Consider the following 17450-nt stretch of genomic DNA (forward strand, 5'->3'; position numbering starts at 1 on the left):
CTAAACCTTGTGGGAAATAACTGGAAGTAGCAAGGAAATTTAAAAATAAATATTTGTATGCTTTTAGTATTATCATGCCATCCTATTTTATATTTTAGAATTATCATTTTATAATCAATTGTCTGAGTAGATGCTTTGAGTATATGGGGAAAAATACAAGTGGAGGGAGGGGGAGAGCAGGAGTTACAATAGGGGCCAAGTGTGAGTCACCATCTAGGAATTGCTTTTAAGTACCTTCTGGTGCCTGGTACCCCTGGCAGGTGTAGAAGATGGGAGACATCTCTCCTCTAGAATTGATAAGCATGTACATATATGGTCTGAGTAAACAGGATAGTAGGGGAGGGATCTCATTAGTATAATGTAAGCAAACAGGGACGGAGATAATGTATTCTGTTTAGGCGCTTCTGATAGACTGTAACCTCCAAAGCCTAAGCCAATGGGGCCACGGGGGAGGGAATTGGGGCGTCGCGATAGGATGTATAATAATATGTGATTTCGGAATTTGGGGGTGTGGTTCAGTGCTTGGCTACATTGCACTATTTGCCTTCCTGAATCCACCACGCTTTGCAAACCATTACTTTGTAGACCAGGCATGTCAAACCCACGTCACGTGACGTCGCACGACGTATCGTGACTTTTTCCCCATTGCCGGCAATGGGGAGGACGCGGTTTCGTCGTGATGCATCCGGCCCGCGGGCCGGCAGTTTGACACGCCTGTTTTAGACTTTGTTGTGAAGTCTAATAAACGTCTTTTCTACTTGCAACTCAAACAGAGCGGATTTCAGTTTGTGATTACTTTTGTGTCTAACAACCCTGAACGAGCTGTTCTCAGTCTTGCAACTTCTTCAGAACGGAAGCTGCTTCTTTGGATGAGAAGTGAAACATTTTCAAGAAAAAAACAACCCAGTCCAGTTGCCTTTTGGGAAAGCACCTTTGGCACAGCCAAGCTCAGTGGGCACCAAGGACCCCACCATCCTCCTCCATCCCTCTGCAAAACCCCTCCCTTTTAGCACCGACGATGGTCGTTAGGTAATGAAACATCTGCAAGAAGACAACCAACCCATCTCTGCAAACCTTCTCCCCTTGTAGCACTGACTACTTGTGTTTCTCAATCTTGAAACTTTAAGGTGGGTGGACTTCAACTCCCAGAATTCCTCAGCTTCCAGATGGGTGGACCTCAACGTGGCAGGCTGGGGAATTCTGGGAGTCCGCACACATTAATGTTGCTAAGCTCTCCTTGTCCATGAACGTAAGCCACCTCACCTAACCCATACCAATTACCGGGTGGAAGCGAGACATGCAACTTGCACCCCCCCCAATCCACACAGCTCAAAATCAGAAATGCAGGAACACACACCAACACGCCCGTGTCCGCGTCGATTGTGTAGGACGAATTCTTGAAGATGGTGCTGGTTTTGGGATCCGGGGGCATCTGGATGCCGTTCTTGAACCACTTGAAAGTCGGCCTGGGGTTGGCCTCGGTTTCCTCACATCTGAGGACCACCTTGTTGCCAATGGTCACCACCGAAGGAACGTGGGCGGTGGGCTTGGCGGCGGGCACTGCCGAGAAAGAGGAGGGCTGACAGGTTAGAATGCCAGTTTGGAGGGCATGAGGTGCCACAGGCGCAAAATGGCTGTCGTGGGAAAGTTGTACAGGCAGTCCTCAACTTATGACAAAAAAGGGTACTTACTCCTAGTTTCAAAATTCCAATGTCCAGCCCCCCTTCCTCAGTTACGTGACCTCAAATCAGCCATTTGCAGTGCACGGGATGGAGATAAACTGGGGCTTAGTTCCAGTTTGTGGCAAAACCCGCCACATGGCAACACAATGGGTTCCGTTAATTACCACAGCCTTTACTGTACAATCACGTTTGCGTAATAACTCACACACACACACACACACACACACACACACACACACAGAGAGAGAGAGAGAGAGAGAGAGAGAGAGAGAGAGAGAGAGAGAGAGAATTGGGCCATGTGATTGGCTTTGGAATGGAATGGAATGGAATAATAATAGAATAGAATAGAATAGAATAGAATAGAATAGAATAGAATAGAATAGAATAGAATAGAATAGAATAGAATAGAATAGAATAGAATAGAATAGAATAGAATGGAATGGAATGGAATGGAATAGAATAGAATAGAATAGAGGAATGAAGAATGGAATGAAGAATGGAATGGAATGGAATGGAACAGAGTAGAGTAGAGTAGAGTAGAGTAGAGTAGAGTAGAATAGAATAGTGGAATGAAGAATAGAATGGAATGGAATAGAATAGATTGGAATGGAGTAGAGTAGAGTAGAGTAGAGTAGAGTAGAGTAGAGTAGAGTAGAGAATAGAATAGTGGAATGAAGAATGGAGTGGAGTGGAGTGGAGTGGAGTGGAGTGGAGTGGAGTGGAGTGGAGTAGAGTAGAGTAGAGTAGAGTAGAGTAGAGTAGAGTAGAGTAGAGTAGAGTAGAGTAGAATATAGAATAGAATAGAATAGAATAGAATAGAATAGAATAGAATAGAATAGAATAGAATAGAATAGAATAGAAGCTGGAAGGGACCTTGGAGGTCTTCTAGTCCAGCCCCCTGCTCAATGAATGTTAGGTGGACCCCCTCTTCTTTGGTGCAGCCCCTCAAATACTGCAAGATGCAATATCATGTACACCCCCCCCAGTCCTTCTTTCTACAAGACTAGATTGACGCAAGTCTTTAGTTTTCTTGCTAAAGAGTTTGCATCAAGCAGCCCTTTCATAAAGCCTCCCCCCCAGCTTATGTTTTGCAGAGCTCAAACGATCCCTCCAACTCAACAGTGCCCGGCTGTGAGTGGGGTCCCGGCTTCCAGGCCCAGGGTGTCCTTAAGTGGAACGGGTACCTTGCACAACCAGCTGCACTTGCGACTGCGAAAAAGACTCTCCGAGGACTTCGCAAGTGTACAAGCCTGAGTCTTTGCGGGTCACCGACGCAAGGTGGATCTCATGGGGGGTGAACGTGGCGCGATCCTTGTAGTTATCTGAAGAATGGGGCACAAGAGAAGGAAAAGAGTCAGAAAGAATTCCGCTATATCTGTATAAAGTTGGGCGAGATGCCTCTGCTTGCTTGTGTACATAAATACAGGTGGTCCATTTAGCGGCCGTTTGAAGTTAAACGTCAATGAAAAAGGTGACCTAGGACCATTTTTCACACTTATAACTATTGCAGCATTTCCACCACCCCCCTCAGACACTCGGCAACTGACTCATACTTATGACGGTCTCAGTGTCCCCTGGGGTCACGTGAACCCCTTTGGCGACCTTCTGACAAGCCAAGTCAATGGGGAAGCCAGATTCCCTTAACGACCGTGTGACTAATTTAACAACTGCAGTGGTTCACTGCATAAGCGTGCCCGGTTGTAAAATGGGACAAAACCTACTTAACAAACGCCTCACTAAGCAGTGGAAATTTTTGGGCCCAACTGTGATCAGACGTTGTGGATTACCTGTATAGAGATATTAATCTAATTTTCCAGATTTGGGCCAAGCACATCGGATCTGCTTAAAGATGGGTGGACCTCAACTCCCCTGGCTGGAGAATTCTGGGAGTTGAAGTTCACACAACTTCAAGCTTCCCTGCTTGACAAAACTGACAACTTCTTCCCCAGACTGGCACCATCCGAATTTCTTGGATTAGGTCCCATAATCCACAGCCAGCACAGATTTTGGGCAGTACCATTCTAACCCATTGGGAAGCACCCTGTTGCAAAGGGTTGTTCCAGACCAAGATCCCAACAAACACAGAACCACATAGTTTGGGAAATAATAATAATCACAACAACAACAACAATAGCATAGGAAGGGACCTTGGAGGTCATCTAGTCCAACTCCCTGCTCAGGCAGGAAACCCCTTACGATTTCAGACAAATGGCTGTCCAGTCTCTTCTTAAAAACTTCCAGTGTTGGAGCATTCACAGCTTCTGTAGGCAAGTAGTTCCACTGATTGATTGTTTTAGCTGTCAGGAAATTCCTCCTTAGTTCTAGGTTGCTTCTCTCCTTGACTAGTTTCCATCCGTTGCTTCTTGTCCTGCTTTCAGGTGCTTTGGAGAATAGCTTGACTCCCTATTCTTTGGGGCAGCCCCTGAGATACTGGAAGACTGCTATCATGTCCCCCCTCGTCCTTCTCTTCATTAAACTAGACATACCAATTCCTTAAATATTTTAGCTTCCAGCCCCTTAATCATCTTTGTTGCTCTTCTCTGCATTCTTTCTAGAGTCTCTCAACATCTTTTTTATGTCGTGGTGACCAAAACTGGATGCCGTATTCCAAGTGTCACCTTACCAAGGCCTTGTAAAGTGGTATCAACACTTCACATGATCTTGATTCTATCCCTCTGTTAATACAGCCTAGCACTGTGTTGGCTTTTTTGGCAGCTGCAGCACACGGCTGGCTCATATCTAAGTGATTGTCCACTAGGACTCCGAGATCTTTCTCACAGTTGCTACTATTGAGCAAGGTACCTCCTAAACTATACCTGTGCCTTTGGTTTTTCTTGCCTAAATGTAGAACCTTACTTTTTTCACCACTGAATTTCATTTTGTTACATAGAGCCCCATGTTCAAGTCTGTCCAGATCCTCCTGTATCTTAAGCCTATCTTCTGGAGTGCGGACCACTTGGTAATCACCCAGTCTGTCGGACTACCCACCTGTGAACTTCTTGTCAAGATAAAAGAGCAGGGTGGTGCCATCTTTCTGGAACTTCCACTCCTGGCGTGTCGGGTTGGGTTGTGACTGTATGGCTTTGCAGGGCAAGCTCACCGCTGGGAAGAGAATGAAGGCATGAGAGAGGCAGAAAAGAGATCTTGCACCAGGGCTGCCAAGCTAAATTATTATGGGCTGGGAAAAAGAACACATAATATAGAACACAGGTAACCCTCAACGTACAACAGTTGGTTTAGTGACCATTCAAAGTTACAACAGCACTTTAAAAAGTGACTTATTATCATTTTCCTCCTGGTCATGTGATGAAAGTTCAGATGCTTGGCAACTGGCGTGTGCTTATGACGGTCACAGGGTCCCTTCTGCGACCTTCTGACCAGCAAATCAATGGGGAAGGCAGATTCACTTAACAACCGGGTTACTAACTGAACAGCTGCAGTGATTCACTTAACAACTGGGGCAAGAAAGGTTGTGACATGGGGCAAAACTCACTTAACAACTGATCCCAGGACACTGGCAACCATCATCAGCACCTGCCAGTTGCCAAGTGTCTAAATTCTGATCGTGTGACCGTGGGGATGCTGCAGCGGTATGAAAAACGGTCATGAGTCGCCTTTTCAGGGCCGCTGTAACTTTGAACAGTCACTAAATGAATAATAAACAAACGACTTATAAGTCAAGGACTGCCTGCATGTGTAAATTGATTCAAGGTGATGGTGATGACCTATAAAGCCCTAAATGGCTTGGGTCCGGGATATTTGAGAGAACACCTGCTGCCGGCATCAAGCTCCCTTTTTCCCGTGCACTCCCACAGGGAGGGTCTCCTCAGGATACCGCCGGTTAAGGAATGCCGACGGGTTATTCCCAGGGGAAGAACGTTCTCTGTGGGCGTGCCGGCCCTATGGAACCAACTCGCCACAGAACTTAGGACTGCCCCCGACCTTCGCTCATTTCGCCGGGACCTGAAAACTTGGCTCTTCGAGCTGTCTGGCCCAGGCTGAGGGGTTTTAATTTTTTATTGGGTTTTAGTTTTAAATTTTGGGGACTTGATTTAATTAATTGTTTTAATCTGATTTTAATTTTTATATGTTATGCTTTTAATTTTCCCTGTAAACTGCCCTGAGTCCTACGGGAATAGGGCAGTATATAAATTTAATAAAATAAAATAAATAAATAAATAAATAAATGTATTGTTAACTGGGCTGCAACAAGCAACTGTGGCTCTAGCAATACAAATTTGTTCAGAACAATTTAGCCTAGCAAGGCTTATACAGGTAAGGTCATGGTTCCGGTAGATGAAACCCATCAAAAGAACTTCAAGGCAAGAATTCTTCCTTAAAGAACATTTTATTCAGGAAACAAAGTATCGGCCCTACAAAGTTGAACCCAAAACTAATTTCCCTTCCCGCGGGCTTTCTCCCCAGCCTGCCAAACCGTTAACAATTCGTCCTTGGGTTCCCACAAAGCAGCGTTTTTTATTATTATGGCTAGCTGAGCTCAGCATTCATCCCAACCCCCCTTCTGCACCTGATCTCTAAATAGAAGGGAGAGCATGTTAAAAGCAAAAAAGAGAAAATGGCAGCGATTTCCATCAGTTGCCAGAGTGGGAACGTCCAATGTTTTCAGCGTTGACAGGCAGTCCTTGACGTAGGAATCTAATGTTCCCTGGAATTTGCACTTTAAGTCATGATAGTCTCAAGTAGAAGCAGACTCAAAAAGTTATAGCTTTTTTTCGCAGCAGTTGTTAAGCGAATGGGATGGTCGTTAAGTGAATCAGTGTATTCTTATGGGCAATTTTTGCTGGAAACCAGGAAAAAAAACCATCCAAAAAAATCTCAATCATGTGACGGCGGAATACTGCAACTGGCTGCCAAGGTGATCTCAGCACTCCGAATGCGGTCACGTGACCACAAGGGTCCATATGCAGCCATCAGAACTACGGAACCGGGTCATAAGTATAGTTTTGTGGGGTCCACCATAACTTCAAATGGTCATTAAGCAACTGGTTGTTAAACGAGGATTGCTTGTAATTTGGTGTGTTAAGTTGAGTGAATCAAGGAAAACTGCTAAATAATAATAATAGTAACAATAATAATAATAATAATCATAATAATAAAGTTGGAAAGGACATTGAAGGTCATCTAGTCCAACCCCCTGCTCAGGCAGGAAACCCTATACCATTTCAGACAAGTGGCTGTCCAGTCTCTTCTTTAAAACTTCCAGTGTTGGAGCATTCACAGCTTCTGGAGGCAGGTGGTTCCACAGGTTAATTGTTCTAACTGTCAGGAAGTTTCTCCTTAGTTCTAGGTTGCTTCTCTCCTTGACTAGTTTCCATCCGTTGCTTCTTGTCCTGCTTTCAGGTGCTTTGGAAAATAGCTTGACTCCCTCTTCTTTGGGGCCGCCCCTGAGATACTGGAACACTGCTATCCTGTCACCCCTCGTCCTTCTCTTCATTAAACAAGACATTCCCAATTCCAGCAACCGTTCCTTATATGTTTTAGCCTCCAGCCCCCTAATCATCCACCCCATGGTTGGAGCAGGAAAACTACGGAACATCTTCAGTGCAGGAAGGAAGGAAGGAAGGAAGGAAGGAAGGAAGGAAGGAAGGAAGGAAGGAAGGAAGGAAGGAAGGAAGGAAGGAAGGAAGGAGAATGACTGTAGGGTCCTTGCTGCTCTCTGAGCTGGGCTGTTTACTTGCAGATGCTTCATGCCCCAGCTAGGTGACATCATTAGCTAATTTGTTCCCTGGTTGGGTAATGAAACGCCTGCAAGAAAACAACGAAGCTCAGAGGGCCCCCAGGAGTCCCTCCTGACTTATGACCATTGCAGCATCCCTGGGACTGTGATTCAGGCCCTTGGCAACCGGCATGTGTCTGTGACGGTTTCAGCACCCTGGGCTCCTGTGGCCACCCTTTGTGACCTGGGCAGCCCGTTTCTGACAACCAAAGTCAAAGGGAGAAGCTGGCAGGGAAGGTTTCAAATTGCAGTCACGGGACGTCTTGCTTAACAACCTCTGTCCTGAATGATCCAATTTTCTGGTCCTAACTGTGGTCGTAAGACTGAGGACTCCAGGCAGTCCGCGATTTACGACAGGTCATTTAAGTGAGCCTTCAAATTTACAACGGCACTGAAAAAAGTGGATGTTTTTTCACATTTACGGCCCTTGCAGCATCCCCACGCTCAGGTGATCAAAATTCAAATCCTTGGCACCTGACTCATACTTATGACGGTCGCAGTGTCCCCAATTCATGTGATCCCCTTTTGCGACCTTCTGACAAGCAAAGCCGGATTCGCTTAACAGCCATATTCCTAACTTAAACACCGCAGCGACTCGCCGCTTAACCACGCACGGTCGTAAACTGGGGCCAAACTCCCTTAACAAATGTCTCTCTTAGCAAGAGAAATTTTGGGTTGAATTGTGGTCGTAAGTCGAGGACTGCCTGCATCTGAATGATTGGATGTACAAGAGGCTGAATTCTTTTTGAACAAATGTTGTGAAACATTCACTGATGGTTATTTGTTAAACAACAACAACAACACAGTTCTTCTAAAAGTGTTGTGATTCAGGGTCAGCCTGTGGGTTCGGCAGTTGGGTCGGACGACTCAGAGGAGGAGGAGGGGGGTGTTGAAGACCTTGCTGAGGGGGTTGAAGATCTTGCTGATGAGAGCCCTCAGCCAGGCCCCTCCCACTTGGTCACCACGGAGACCCAGCTGTGTGAGCCTCACAGTGTGGATGAAGATGACCCACAGCTGGCCCTGTTCAAGGACGCCTGACGCAGGAGGCAGTCAATTAGGAGTAAACAGAGGAAGGCTGTGGGGCTTCTCGGAAGGAGGCAGAGAGAGGCCATGCCCTGAACTCTTTATAAGGGGAATGTGTGGGGAGGGCTGGTTTGCTGAAGGCAACCGCTCGGATGGTTCATGTTTCTTAAAGCTCCAGTTTCTTGGTTCGTGTCTTGTTTGTTTTTGTAGCTATAAATTTGGCAGGCGTAATTCCAGCCTCTTGCCGGTTGTAAAGGGGTTGTCCCTGCCTTTTCTGCAGGGCCGGTAGCAGGCTGGTACAGAACAAAAAGTAAGTTGTCTATCCCTCTTTAAGTGTGGCTCTGTGTATTTCCAAAAAAGGAATCACAAAATAATTTGGCAAATTCAAGGCCAAGGAAGTCACGAAGGTTACCCACGGCGAGCCTCACTTCTGTCTGTTTTCCCATTTTTGCAGCAAAAAAGTTCACGTCTGGCTGGACTTTGTTCTGTTTGATGAGCTTTCAAGTTTTTGAAAAAAGCCACTGATTTCCTCTGCTTATGCCTATGAAATATGAGTGTTATTGTAGTCCAACTCCAAGGGGAAAGAGTAGAGTGAAGGTCTTATGCCAGACTGTACAAAAAGTTAGAATTCAGTTTTTAATTAACTTTTAAACTTTAGCGACTGTTCAAAGTTACATTACTGAAGAAAGGGACTTACCACTAGACCAGGGGTAGGCAACCTCGGCTCTTTTATGACTCATGGACTTCAACTCCCAGAATTCCTGAGTCAGCTGACTCAGGAATTCTGGGAGTTGAAGTCCATGAGCCATATAAAAGAGCCGAGGTTGCCTACCCCTGAACTAGACCCACAACACACACACTTATAAACATCCCAGCATCCCCAGGGTGACATCATGATGGCTGCCTGGCAACCAGCACATATTTATGATGGTTGGAAGATCCCAGGATCACCTGATCACCATTTCCAATCTTGCCAACCGGTTTCCAACAAGCAAAGTCAATGGGGGAAGCCAAATTTGCTTAACAATTGTGTGATTCACTTAACCACTGCAGTGATTCGCCAACAACTGTTGCAAAAAGCTCATAAAATCAGGCCCCTTAATAATCATCTTGCTTTAGCAACAGAAATTCTGGTCCCGATAGATAAGAGACAGATTTTTATTCCTTCCCCTTATATACCTCTAAAAAAAAACTGCGGGGATCACACTTTAGAATTAAAGGTTCGGGGCGGGGGGGGGGGGAAATCACACCTTATACTCCAGAAGAAAGTACTAGAACAACAACATGGAATAGAATATTCTTTAGTGGCCAAGTGTGACTGGACACGCAAGGAACTTGTCTCCGTTGCCTCCTAATTATATCAACTTATTTTATAGACATTATAAATTAAATTATGCAACTTATTTAATTATTCCAATTAATTTATAATTCATAGTTCAATTAATGTATTTATTTGGCAATCAAGGTATAAATTATCATGCAAATTCAATTCAATAATATGTATGATTACGTATTTTTATCGTAACACTTCATTTCATTTTATAACAGAAAGGGAATGCGGGCAAAGGTTCGAAACTTACCTTTATTCTCCAGGACTTCAATTTTCTCTTGACCCAGAACCATGGACCCTAAAGGGAGAAGGCAAAAAATCAAGAAATTTCTCTTTAAGACTTGGAGGAGGGCTTGGCAAGCCGCCATTGTCTATCCTTGAATATCCAAAGCCTTTTTCCTACAGCTGTTGGAGTTTCTTGCAGCTTCTTACACAACCTCCAAAAACACAGTTTGGTACCGTCAGCCAGACTTTGATCTGGAAAGATCCCACCGCGGAAGATACAAGCCGAAATGCAGCCACCCAACTGTGCCCATTGTCCACTTCTGATCAAGGAAGGCTGGCCATGCCCAGGAGGCAAAGAGAGGTCATCAACGGGAAGATCTTTCAGCAGAAACTGTGATTCAGCGTTTAAAACTACATGCAGCCTAAACAGGAAACTAGGGTTTGAGCAAAGTCATGGAGTCTCAACCGAAGCAGTGAAGCTACGTTAAACAGGAGTCATGAATATCTGACCTGCAACTCAAAGGACATTCACAGAGACATCCGGGAAACCATCCTGGGTAGATTGAGTCAAACTATAAATCATGGTTTACAAGCTACCCTGGCTGGCTTCACGAAAGATAAGTGTCAACTATGTGAACCATGTTTTGGCCTGATGTTGGTTTGCTAGCTTTAGATTGCCCTGAATTCAAAACTCACTATCCGGAACACACACACACACACACACACACACACACACAACCTAAGAGGGGTTTGGTAAGAGCGGGAAATGGAAACAATCAATCACGATTAATTAATTTATTTTTTTCAAATAACGAAGCTGCACTAAAGTTCACTTTGACGAGTATTTCCCCAAATATCTACTGCAGTTCTTGACTTACAAAAATTCATTTAATGACCGTACAAACTTCAAACGGCACTGAAAAAAGTAACCATTTTTCAAAAGTTACGACCGTTGCGGCATCCCCTTGGTCACATGATCAGAATTTGGACCCTTGGCAAATGGCATGTACTTATGACGGTTGCCGCGTCCCCGGGGTCACGCGAACCCTTTCCGGGAGCTTCTGACAAGCAAAGTCAACGGAGAAGCCAGATTCACTTCGCCAGCGTGTTTCTAACAATGGGAGTGATTCACTTAACAACCGTGGCAAGGAAGGTCATAAAACAGGGCAAAATTCACTTAACAACCGTCTCGCTTAGCAACGGAAATTTTGGGCTCATTTGTGGTCGTAAGTTGAAGACTACTTGTGCAGGCACATTTTTTTTCCTCTTCTCCGTTATATCCATCTAAACAAAACCGTAAGAATCGCACGGCAGAAGTTCTGGGAATGCTCTCTCAAGTTTGCAAGTGGAGAACTGAGTCCAGGTTGTGTGGCCTGGCCTGCAAATGCGCCTGAACTCATTAAACTTTCTTCTCCAGGTAGCAGAGGGCAGAAGGTGTGGTAATCCACCTGACTTGTTGAGTTTCTCGTCCTGCTAGTTTCAGCTCCGCTTATTTTCCGCTCCCACAAATGACTCACTTCAGCTGTCTTGGGAGAAACTCTCGGCTGAGTAGCCCAAGAGGCAGCAAAGCAGGTGGGCGGGCTGTGATTCTTCTGCATTTGATCTGTAAATGAAACTGGATTTTGAAACTTCTTTTCATCTCAAAGTGACACCACCGGCAGAGGTGCAGCCTGGCCAGCTTCCTCCACAGCTGATTTGGTCCTCGGTGTCTTACCGATCACTTGGCAATTAAGGGACCTTTTGCCTGATTTGGCACTGCACCAAAATGATGGCGTTCCTAGCAGATAGATAGATAGATAGATAGATAGATAGATGGATGGATGGATGGATGGATGGATGGATGGATGGATGGATGGATAGAGAGACAGACAGACAGACTATAGATAGATAGATAGATAGATAGATAGATAGATAGATAGATAGATGGATGGATAGATAGATAGATAGATAGATAGATAGATACAGAGAGAGACTAAATAGATATAGATAGATAGATAGATAGATAGATAGATAGATAGATAGATAGAGACAGACAGACAGACAGACAGACAGACAGATAGATAGATAGATAGGTAGATAGATAGATAATGGTAGATGGATAGATAGATAGATAGATAGATAGATATATAGAGACAGACAGACAGACAGACAGACTAGATAGATAGATAGACATAGACGGATAGACGGATGGATGGATGGGAGAGATAGATAGATGATAGATGATAGATATGATAGATAGACAATTAGATATAGATAGATATAGATATAAGGGACGCGATGGCTCAGTGGGTTAGGACACTGAACTTGTCGATCAGAAGGTCGGCAGTTTGGCGGGTCGAATCCCGAGTGCCGCGTAACAGAGTGAGCGCCTGTTACTCGTCCCAGCTTCTGCCAACCTAGCAGTTCGAATGCAAGTAGAAAAATAGGGACCACTCTGGTAACAGCGTTCCGTGCGCCTTTGGCGTCTAGTCATGCCGGCCACATGACCACGGAGACGTCCTCGGGCAAGCGCTGGCTCTTCGGCTTTGAAACGGCGATGAGCACCGGCCCCTAGAGTCGGAAACGACTATCATGCATGTGCGGGGGAACCTTTACCTTTACCTTTAGTAGATAGATAGATAGATAGATAGATAGATAGATAGATAGATAGATAGAAAGATAGATAGATAGATACAGACAACCTTTGTTTTCATTGTTTACTGTGGGCACAATGGCAAACATTAAAAATGAAATTTAGTTGCTTGGTCTCAAAGGGTACACATAGATAACACACAATTAAACATACCATATGCAACATATGCATAGATCCACACCCTTACATATAAGTAACATACAAATATTAATCACTGCCCATCTTGAATACATAAAGGAAGGAGAAAGCTTTAGAGTTCACAAGGTTAATACTATATAAGGCAATGCTGGGAATTTGGGACTAAACAGCTCCGCAGAAACGAAATTCTTTTTCTGCAATTTAAATCTTTCTCCCAGGGGTGTCTAGGCGAATTATTGACAAATACTAGCTTGCTTTTCCAGCAATTTGCTTGTTTTGAATCAAATCAAATCAGTTTATTACAGCCATATGGCCAGGAACAGTAAAATATCCAATTGTAGGCTACTTACATACACACATATACAAAAATGCACTGAGCCTGATCTAATGTTTTGAATCTGGATTATCTTTCAGTACAGATCTATAGATCAGCTTGAGCCCCCCAAGTTTGTGATTTGATGATTAGATCTGTTATGACGATAGAAGTATTTTGCTAGTTTATGTATATATTGTGTTTTTATGTTCAGGTTTAAAGTTAGAGTAAGAGGTTATTTTCTTATATAATTCTAATATTATTTTGTCTATTTTGTATCTTTTATATGATGTTTTTATTTTGATTTGAAGGTTATTGTGCTATATATTTGAAGTTGGAAGATAATCTTTATTATTTCTTGTCACTTTTCACCCCCTGATTGATCTCCCCAATTTTTTTCCCTGTCAGTTTGTATCTCTTCTTGAAACTTTATAAAGGTGCGTAATTGATTTATTTATTAAAGTTGAGCCCCTCTCAACTTTAATGATAATGGCCGGTTAATGATATATGAATGAATGAATAAATAAACAAATTTGGGGAAAAGAAAGAAAGAAATCTTCTGGTAGGACAAGACTGAATTTTTTTTTTCTCTTGCTCCGTTGCCAGTTGATGTTCCTGGAGATGGAAATTTAAAGATCGCTGCAGACTTTGGAAAAATTTAAGGCAGGCAGACTGACACAGGGACAGAGGTTTTTCCATGGCTGGCAGGGAGACTTAATCGCGGAATTGTACAAGAAAAAAAATCAGCCCCTCGGTCAATTTGCCATGTTCTTCTGAAGTCAGGAGAGAAGAGAAATCAGTTTCTCTGTTTTAAGTTCTCAAACTTGGTAACTTCAAGATGGGTGGATGTCAACTCCCAGAATTCCCAGCCAGAATGCTTCCAGATGGGTGGACTACAGCTCCCAGAATTCCCCATCCAGAGTGCTTTAAGAAGGGTGGACTTCAACTCCCAGAATTCCGCAGTTAGCATGTTTTAAGAGGGGTGGACTTCAACTCCCAGAATTCCCCATCCAGAATGCTTCAAGATGGGTGGACTACAACTCCCAGATTTCCCCATGCTTCAAGATGGGTGGACTTCAACTCCCAGAATTCCATCCAGAGTGCTTTAAGAAGGGTGAACTTCAACTCCCAGAATTCCCCAGTTAGCATGTTTTAAGAGGGGTGGACTTCAACTCCCAGAATTCCCCATCCAGAATGCTTCAAGATGGGTGGACTTCGACTCCCAGAATTCCGCAGCCAGAATGCTTCAAGATGGCTGGACTTCAACTCCCAGAATTCCACAGCCAGAATGCTTCAAGATGGGTGGACTTCAACTCCCAGAATTCCGCAGCCAGAATGCTTCAAGATGGGTGGACTTCAACTCCCAGAATTCCGCAGCCAGCCATGACGGCTGGGGTATTCTGGGAGTGGCAGTCCCCATGTCTTAAACCTGTCAAGTTTGAGAAACACTGTTGCAGGGCTGAAACCCTAAACCTTGTCTATTGGTGAAATATTTTTAAAAAAAGTTTATAAGAAGGTCCTTCTGCGTTGTGCTTTGCCTGTTCGATCCTGACCTCCTAGAGCAGGGGTAGGCAACCTTGGCTCTTTTATGACTCATGGACTTCAACTCCCAGAATTCCTCAGCCAGCTGGCTGAGGAATTCTGGGAGTTGAAGTCCACAAGTCATAAAAGAGCCAAGGTTGCCTACCCCTGTCCTAGAGGAACTGGAAATACAATGTCATCATCTGAAGGCCTTGGCATCTTCTCTCCTCCAAAGCCCAGCACTCAGGATGGGGCACCACACCATTCATGGGTTGAACCTCAAACGTTTCACAAGGCTTGGTGAGATTTCTGCAGGCAGGCAGGCAGGCTGTGAGCATCGAAATCTCACAACTTCAGGGCAGTTTTGCAATACACTTCAGGGGACTAGGAAGCAGCGCAACCTGGTCCATGCCAAGAGATCATGCCATTGAAAGGACGACAGAAACCAAGTTTATCTTACGGAGGCATCCTGGTTTCCCAAGGGCCAACCAGCATCTCCTGGAAGTCCATCTGCAAGCAGAACACGACCACTTGCCAGCCAGCCGGTAATCAGAGATACCTAACTGCATTCCTGAAGGACAGAAATTATTCATGACCTTAAACCAGGAGAGGCAGGTCCCCTGCGGGTAAATTTACATTATATAAACTTCCTTACAATCCGGCACTACGGAGTTAATCAGCAAAGGAGGACAGGCAGGCCTCAACTTATGGCCAAAATTGAGAGGAGAACTTCCACTGTTAAGCAAGTCGTGCCCTCTTCCACCACCTTTTCCCCATGGTTGTTAGGAAAATCGCTGTAGTTGTTGTTAAGTAAATCGTGTCCTCTTTAAGTGAATCTGGCTTCCCCCCACTGATTTTGTCGGAAGCCAGCTAGGAAGGTTGACACACACACACACACACACACACACACACACACACACACACGCACGGGATGCTGCAACCATCACAAATACATGTTAGACGCCAAGCAACCAAATTTTGATCACGTGATTAGGGGGATTCTTCATCGGTTGTAAGTGTGAGGACTGATTGGAAGTCCCATTTTTCATCACCGTTGTAACTTTGAATGGACACTAAATGAATCTCCAGTCCTACGATCCTACGGCATCCGTAATTTCTCAACACTGCATGGTTTCTGTCCAATGGGGTTCAAATTTTGTCTCGGCCTTAAAAACGGAATATGACAAGGAAGTCGGTCACATTTTGGGGTCCCATTTAGAATTTGGGAAGCCTGCACAAGCTCCCCTCAAGTTTCTAAGGATGTTCTCCGTCAACCCACCACCTCCGGGGAAGATGCATTTCTTTCTGCATTTTATCCAAGACAGATGGGCATACAAGTAGCCCTTGATTTACAAACATTTGTATAGCAACCATTCAAAGTTACAATGGCGCTAAAAAACAACAAACTTCTGATTGATGCTCCTATTTACGACAGTCACAGCTTCCCCAGGATCATGTGATCAAAATATGGCTGCTTGGCAGCTGGCACGCACGTCCGTGTCAGTTGCAGCATCCCAGGGTCACGTGATCGCCATTTGTGTCCGTCCCGGCTGGCTTCTGACCACCCTGAGGCAAAAGAGAAAGCCGGATTCGCTTAACGACCCTGGCAAAACAAGTCGTAAAATTGGGCAAGATTCGCCTCGCTCAGTGAGAGAAGTTCTGGTCCCGATTGGGATTGTAATTCGAGGACGACCTGTACTTCAAAGCAAAGTTCTGAGGCAGAGGGAATCTCCATCTGAGATTCCATCAGAAAAAGCCTAGATAGGTCAAGGAACATTCTAGAAAATAAGGATTCCCGGTCAGGTTCTCTCAACGTTTTCAGGCAGGACTGTGTGCATCAAGCCAGCTTGCTAATCCCAGGTGGTTGCTCTGAGATCGGATGGAAAGAAAGAAATGGTAATAACATAATCTTCAGAGGGTTTGCAGGATTTGGGAATGGCCAGTCTAGAGAAAAGAAGGACTAAGGGGGACATGATATAGCAGTATTCCGGTAATTGGGGGGCTGCCACAAAGAAGAGGGGGGGTCAAGCTCTTCTCCAAAGCACCTGAAGGCAGGACAAGAAGCAACAGATGGAAACTAACCAAGGAGAGAAGCAACCTGGAACTAAGGAGAAACTTCCTAATAGTGAGGACAATTAGCCAGTGGAACAACCTGCCTCCAGAAGCTGTGAATGCTCCAACACTGGTGGAAGTTTTAAAGAAGACACTGGACAGCCAATTGTCTGAGATGGTATTTTCTTGCCTGAGCAGGGGGTTGGACTAGATGACCTCCAAGGTCCCTTCCAGCTCTATTCTGATTGATTGATTGATTGATAGGGTTGAGTAGGGTTTTATCTCCCAAGGTTTCAAAGGACTCCATGTTGGGAACAATCTGACCGCTGACCCTCTAGCCGTCTTTAATGGGCTTTCATCTCTTGACTTGACTTCTAAAGCTCCTCCTCAAAATCTCTCATGTTCCATCCATCCATCCCCATAAGCCTGGTATATTTGGGGCACCCCATGTTCCCCATTAGTTCTGCTCTTCCTAGGGGAACTTCTCTATCATGGGGACTGCCCTGTGGAACAGCTTCCCACTGCAATACAGGTGGCCTCATATAAGACCTCGAACTCTTGACCGTTCTCCCAGGCACTGGGCCTGTGCGGGCAATCCTTCATTAACAGGTCCAGTAGCATATTGATTAGCAGTTGCCCATCAGTTTTATTCTGGTTTTTATGATTCCTTTGTGTCTATGGCCAAGGGTAGGCAACCTTGGCTCTTTTATGACTGGTGGACTTCAACTCCCAGAATTCTTGAGCCATCATGGCTCAGTTTGGAAACCTCTCCCTTTCCCCTCAGCATGGCTGGCTCA

General features: G+C 44.8%; 1 protein-coding gene across 2 annotated transcripts in view; it reads right to left on the reverse strand.

Moving 5' to 3' along the window:
• F11R (F11 receptor) overlaps nt 1–17450 on the reverse strand; it is a 40309-nt gene that overhangs the window by 12574 nt on the left and 10285 nt on the right. For both annotated transcript variants that reach the window (XM_083374273.1, XM_083374274.1), the window contains exons 2-5: nt 10023–10070; nt 4671–4784; nt 2867–3004; nt 1358–1560 (exon numbers count right to left, since the gene is read on the reverse strand). In XM_083374273.1, the coding sequence (XP_083230399.1) occupies nt 1358–1560; nt 2867–3004; nt 4671–4784; nt 10023–10070 (503 nt within the window). The remainder of the gene's footprint in view (nt 1–1357; nt 1561–2866; nt 3005–4670; nt 4785–10022; nt 10071–17450) is intronic.

This window comes from Vipera ursinii (genome assembly GCF_947247035.1).
Source record: "Vipera ursinii genome assembly, chromosome: 15".
In the NCBI taxonomy this organism is placed as follows: Eukaryota; Metazoa; Chordata; class Lepidosauria; order Squamata; family Viperidae; genus Vipera; species Vipera ursinii.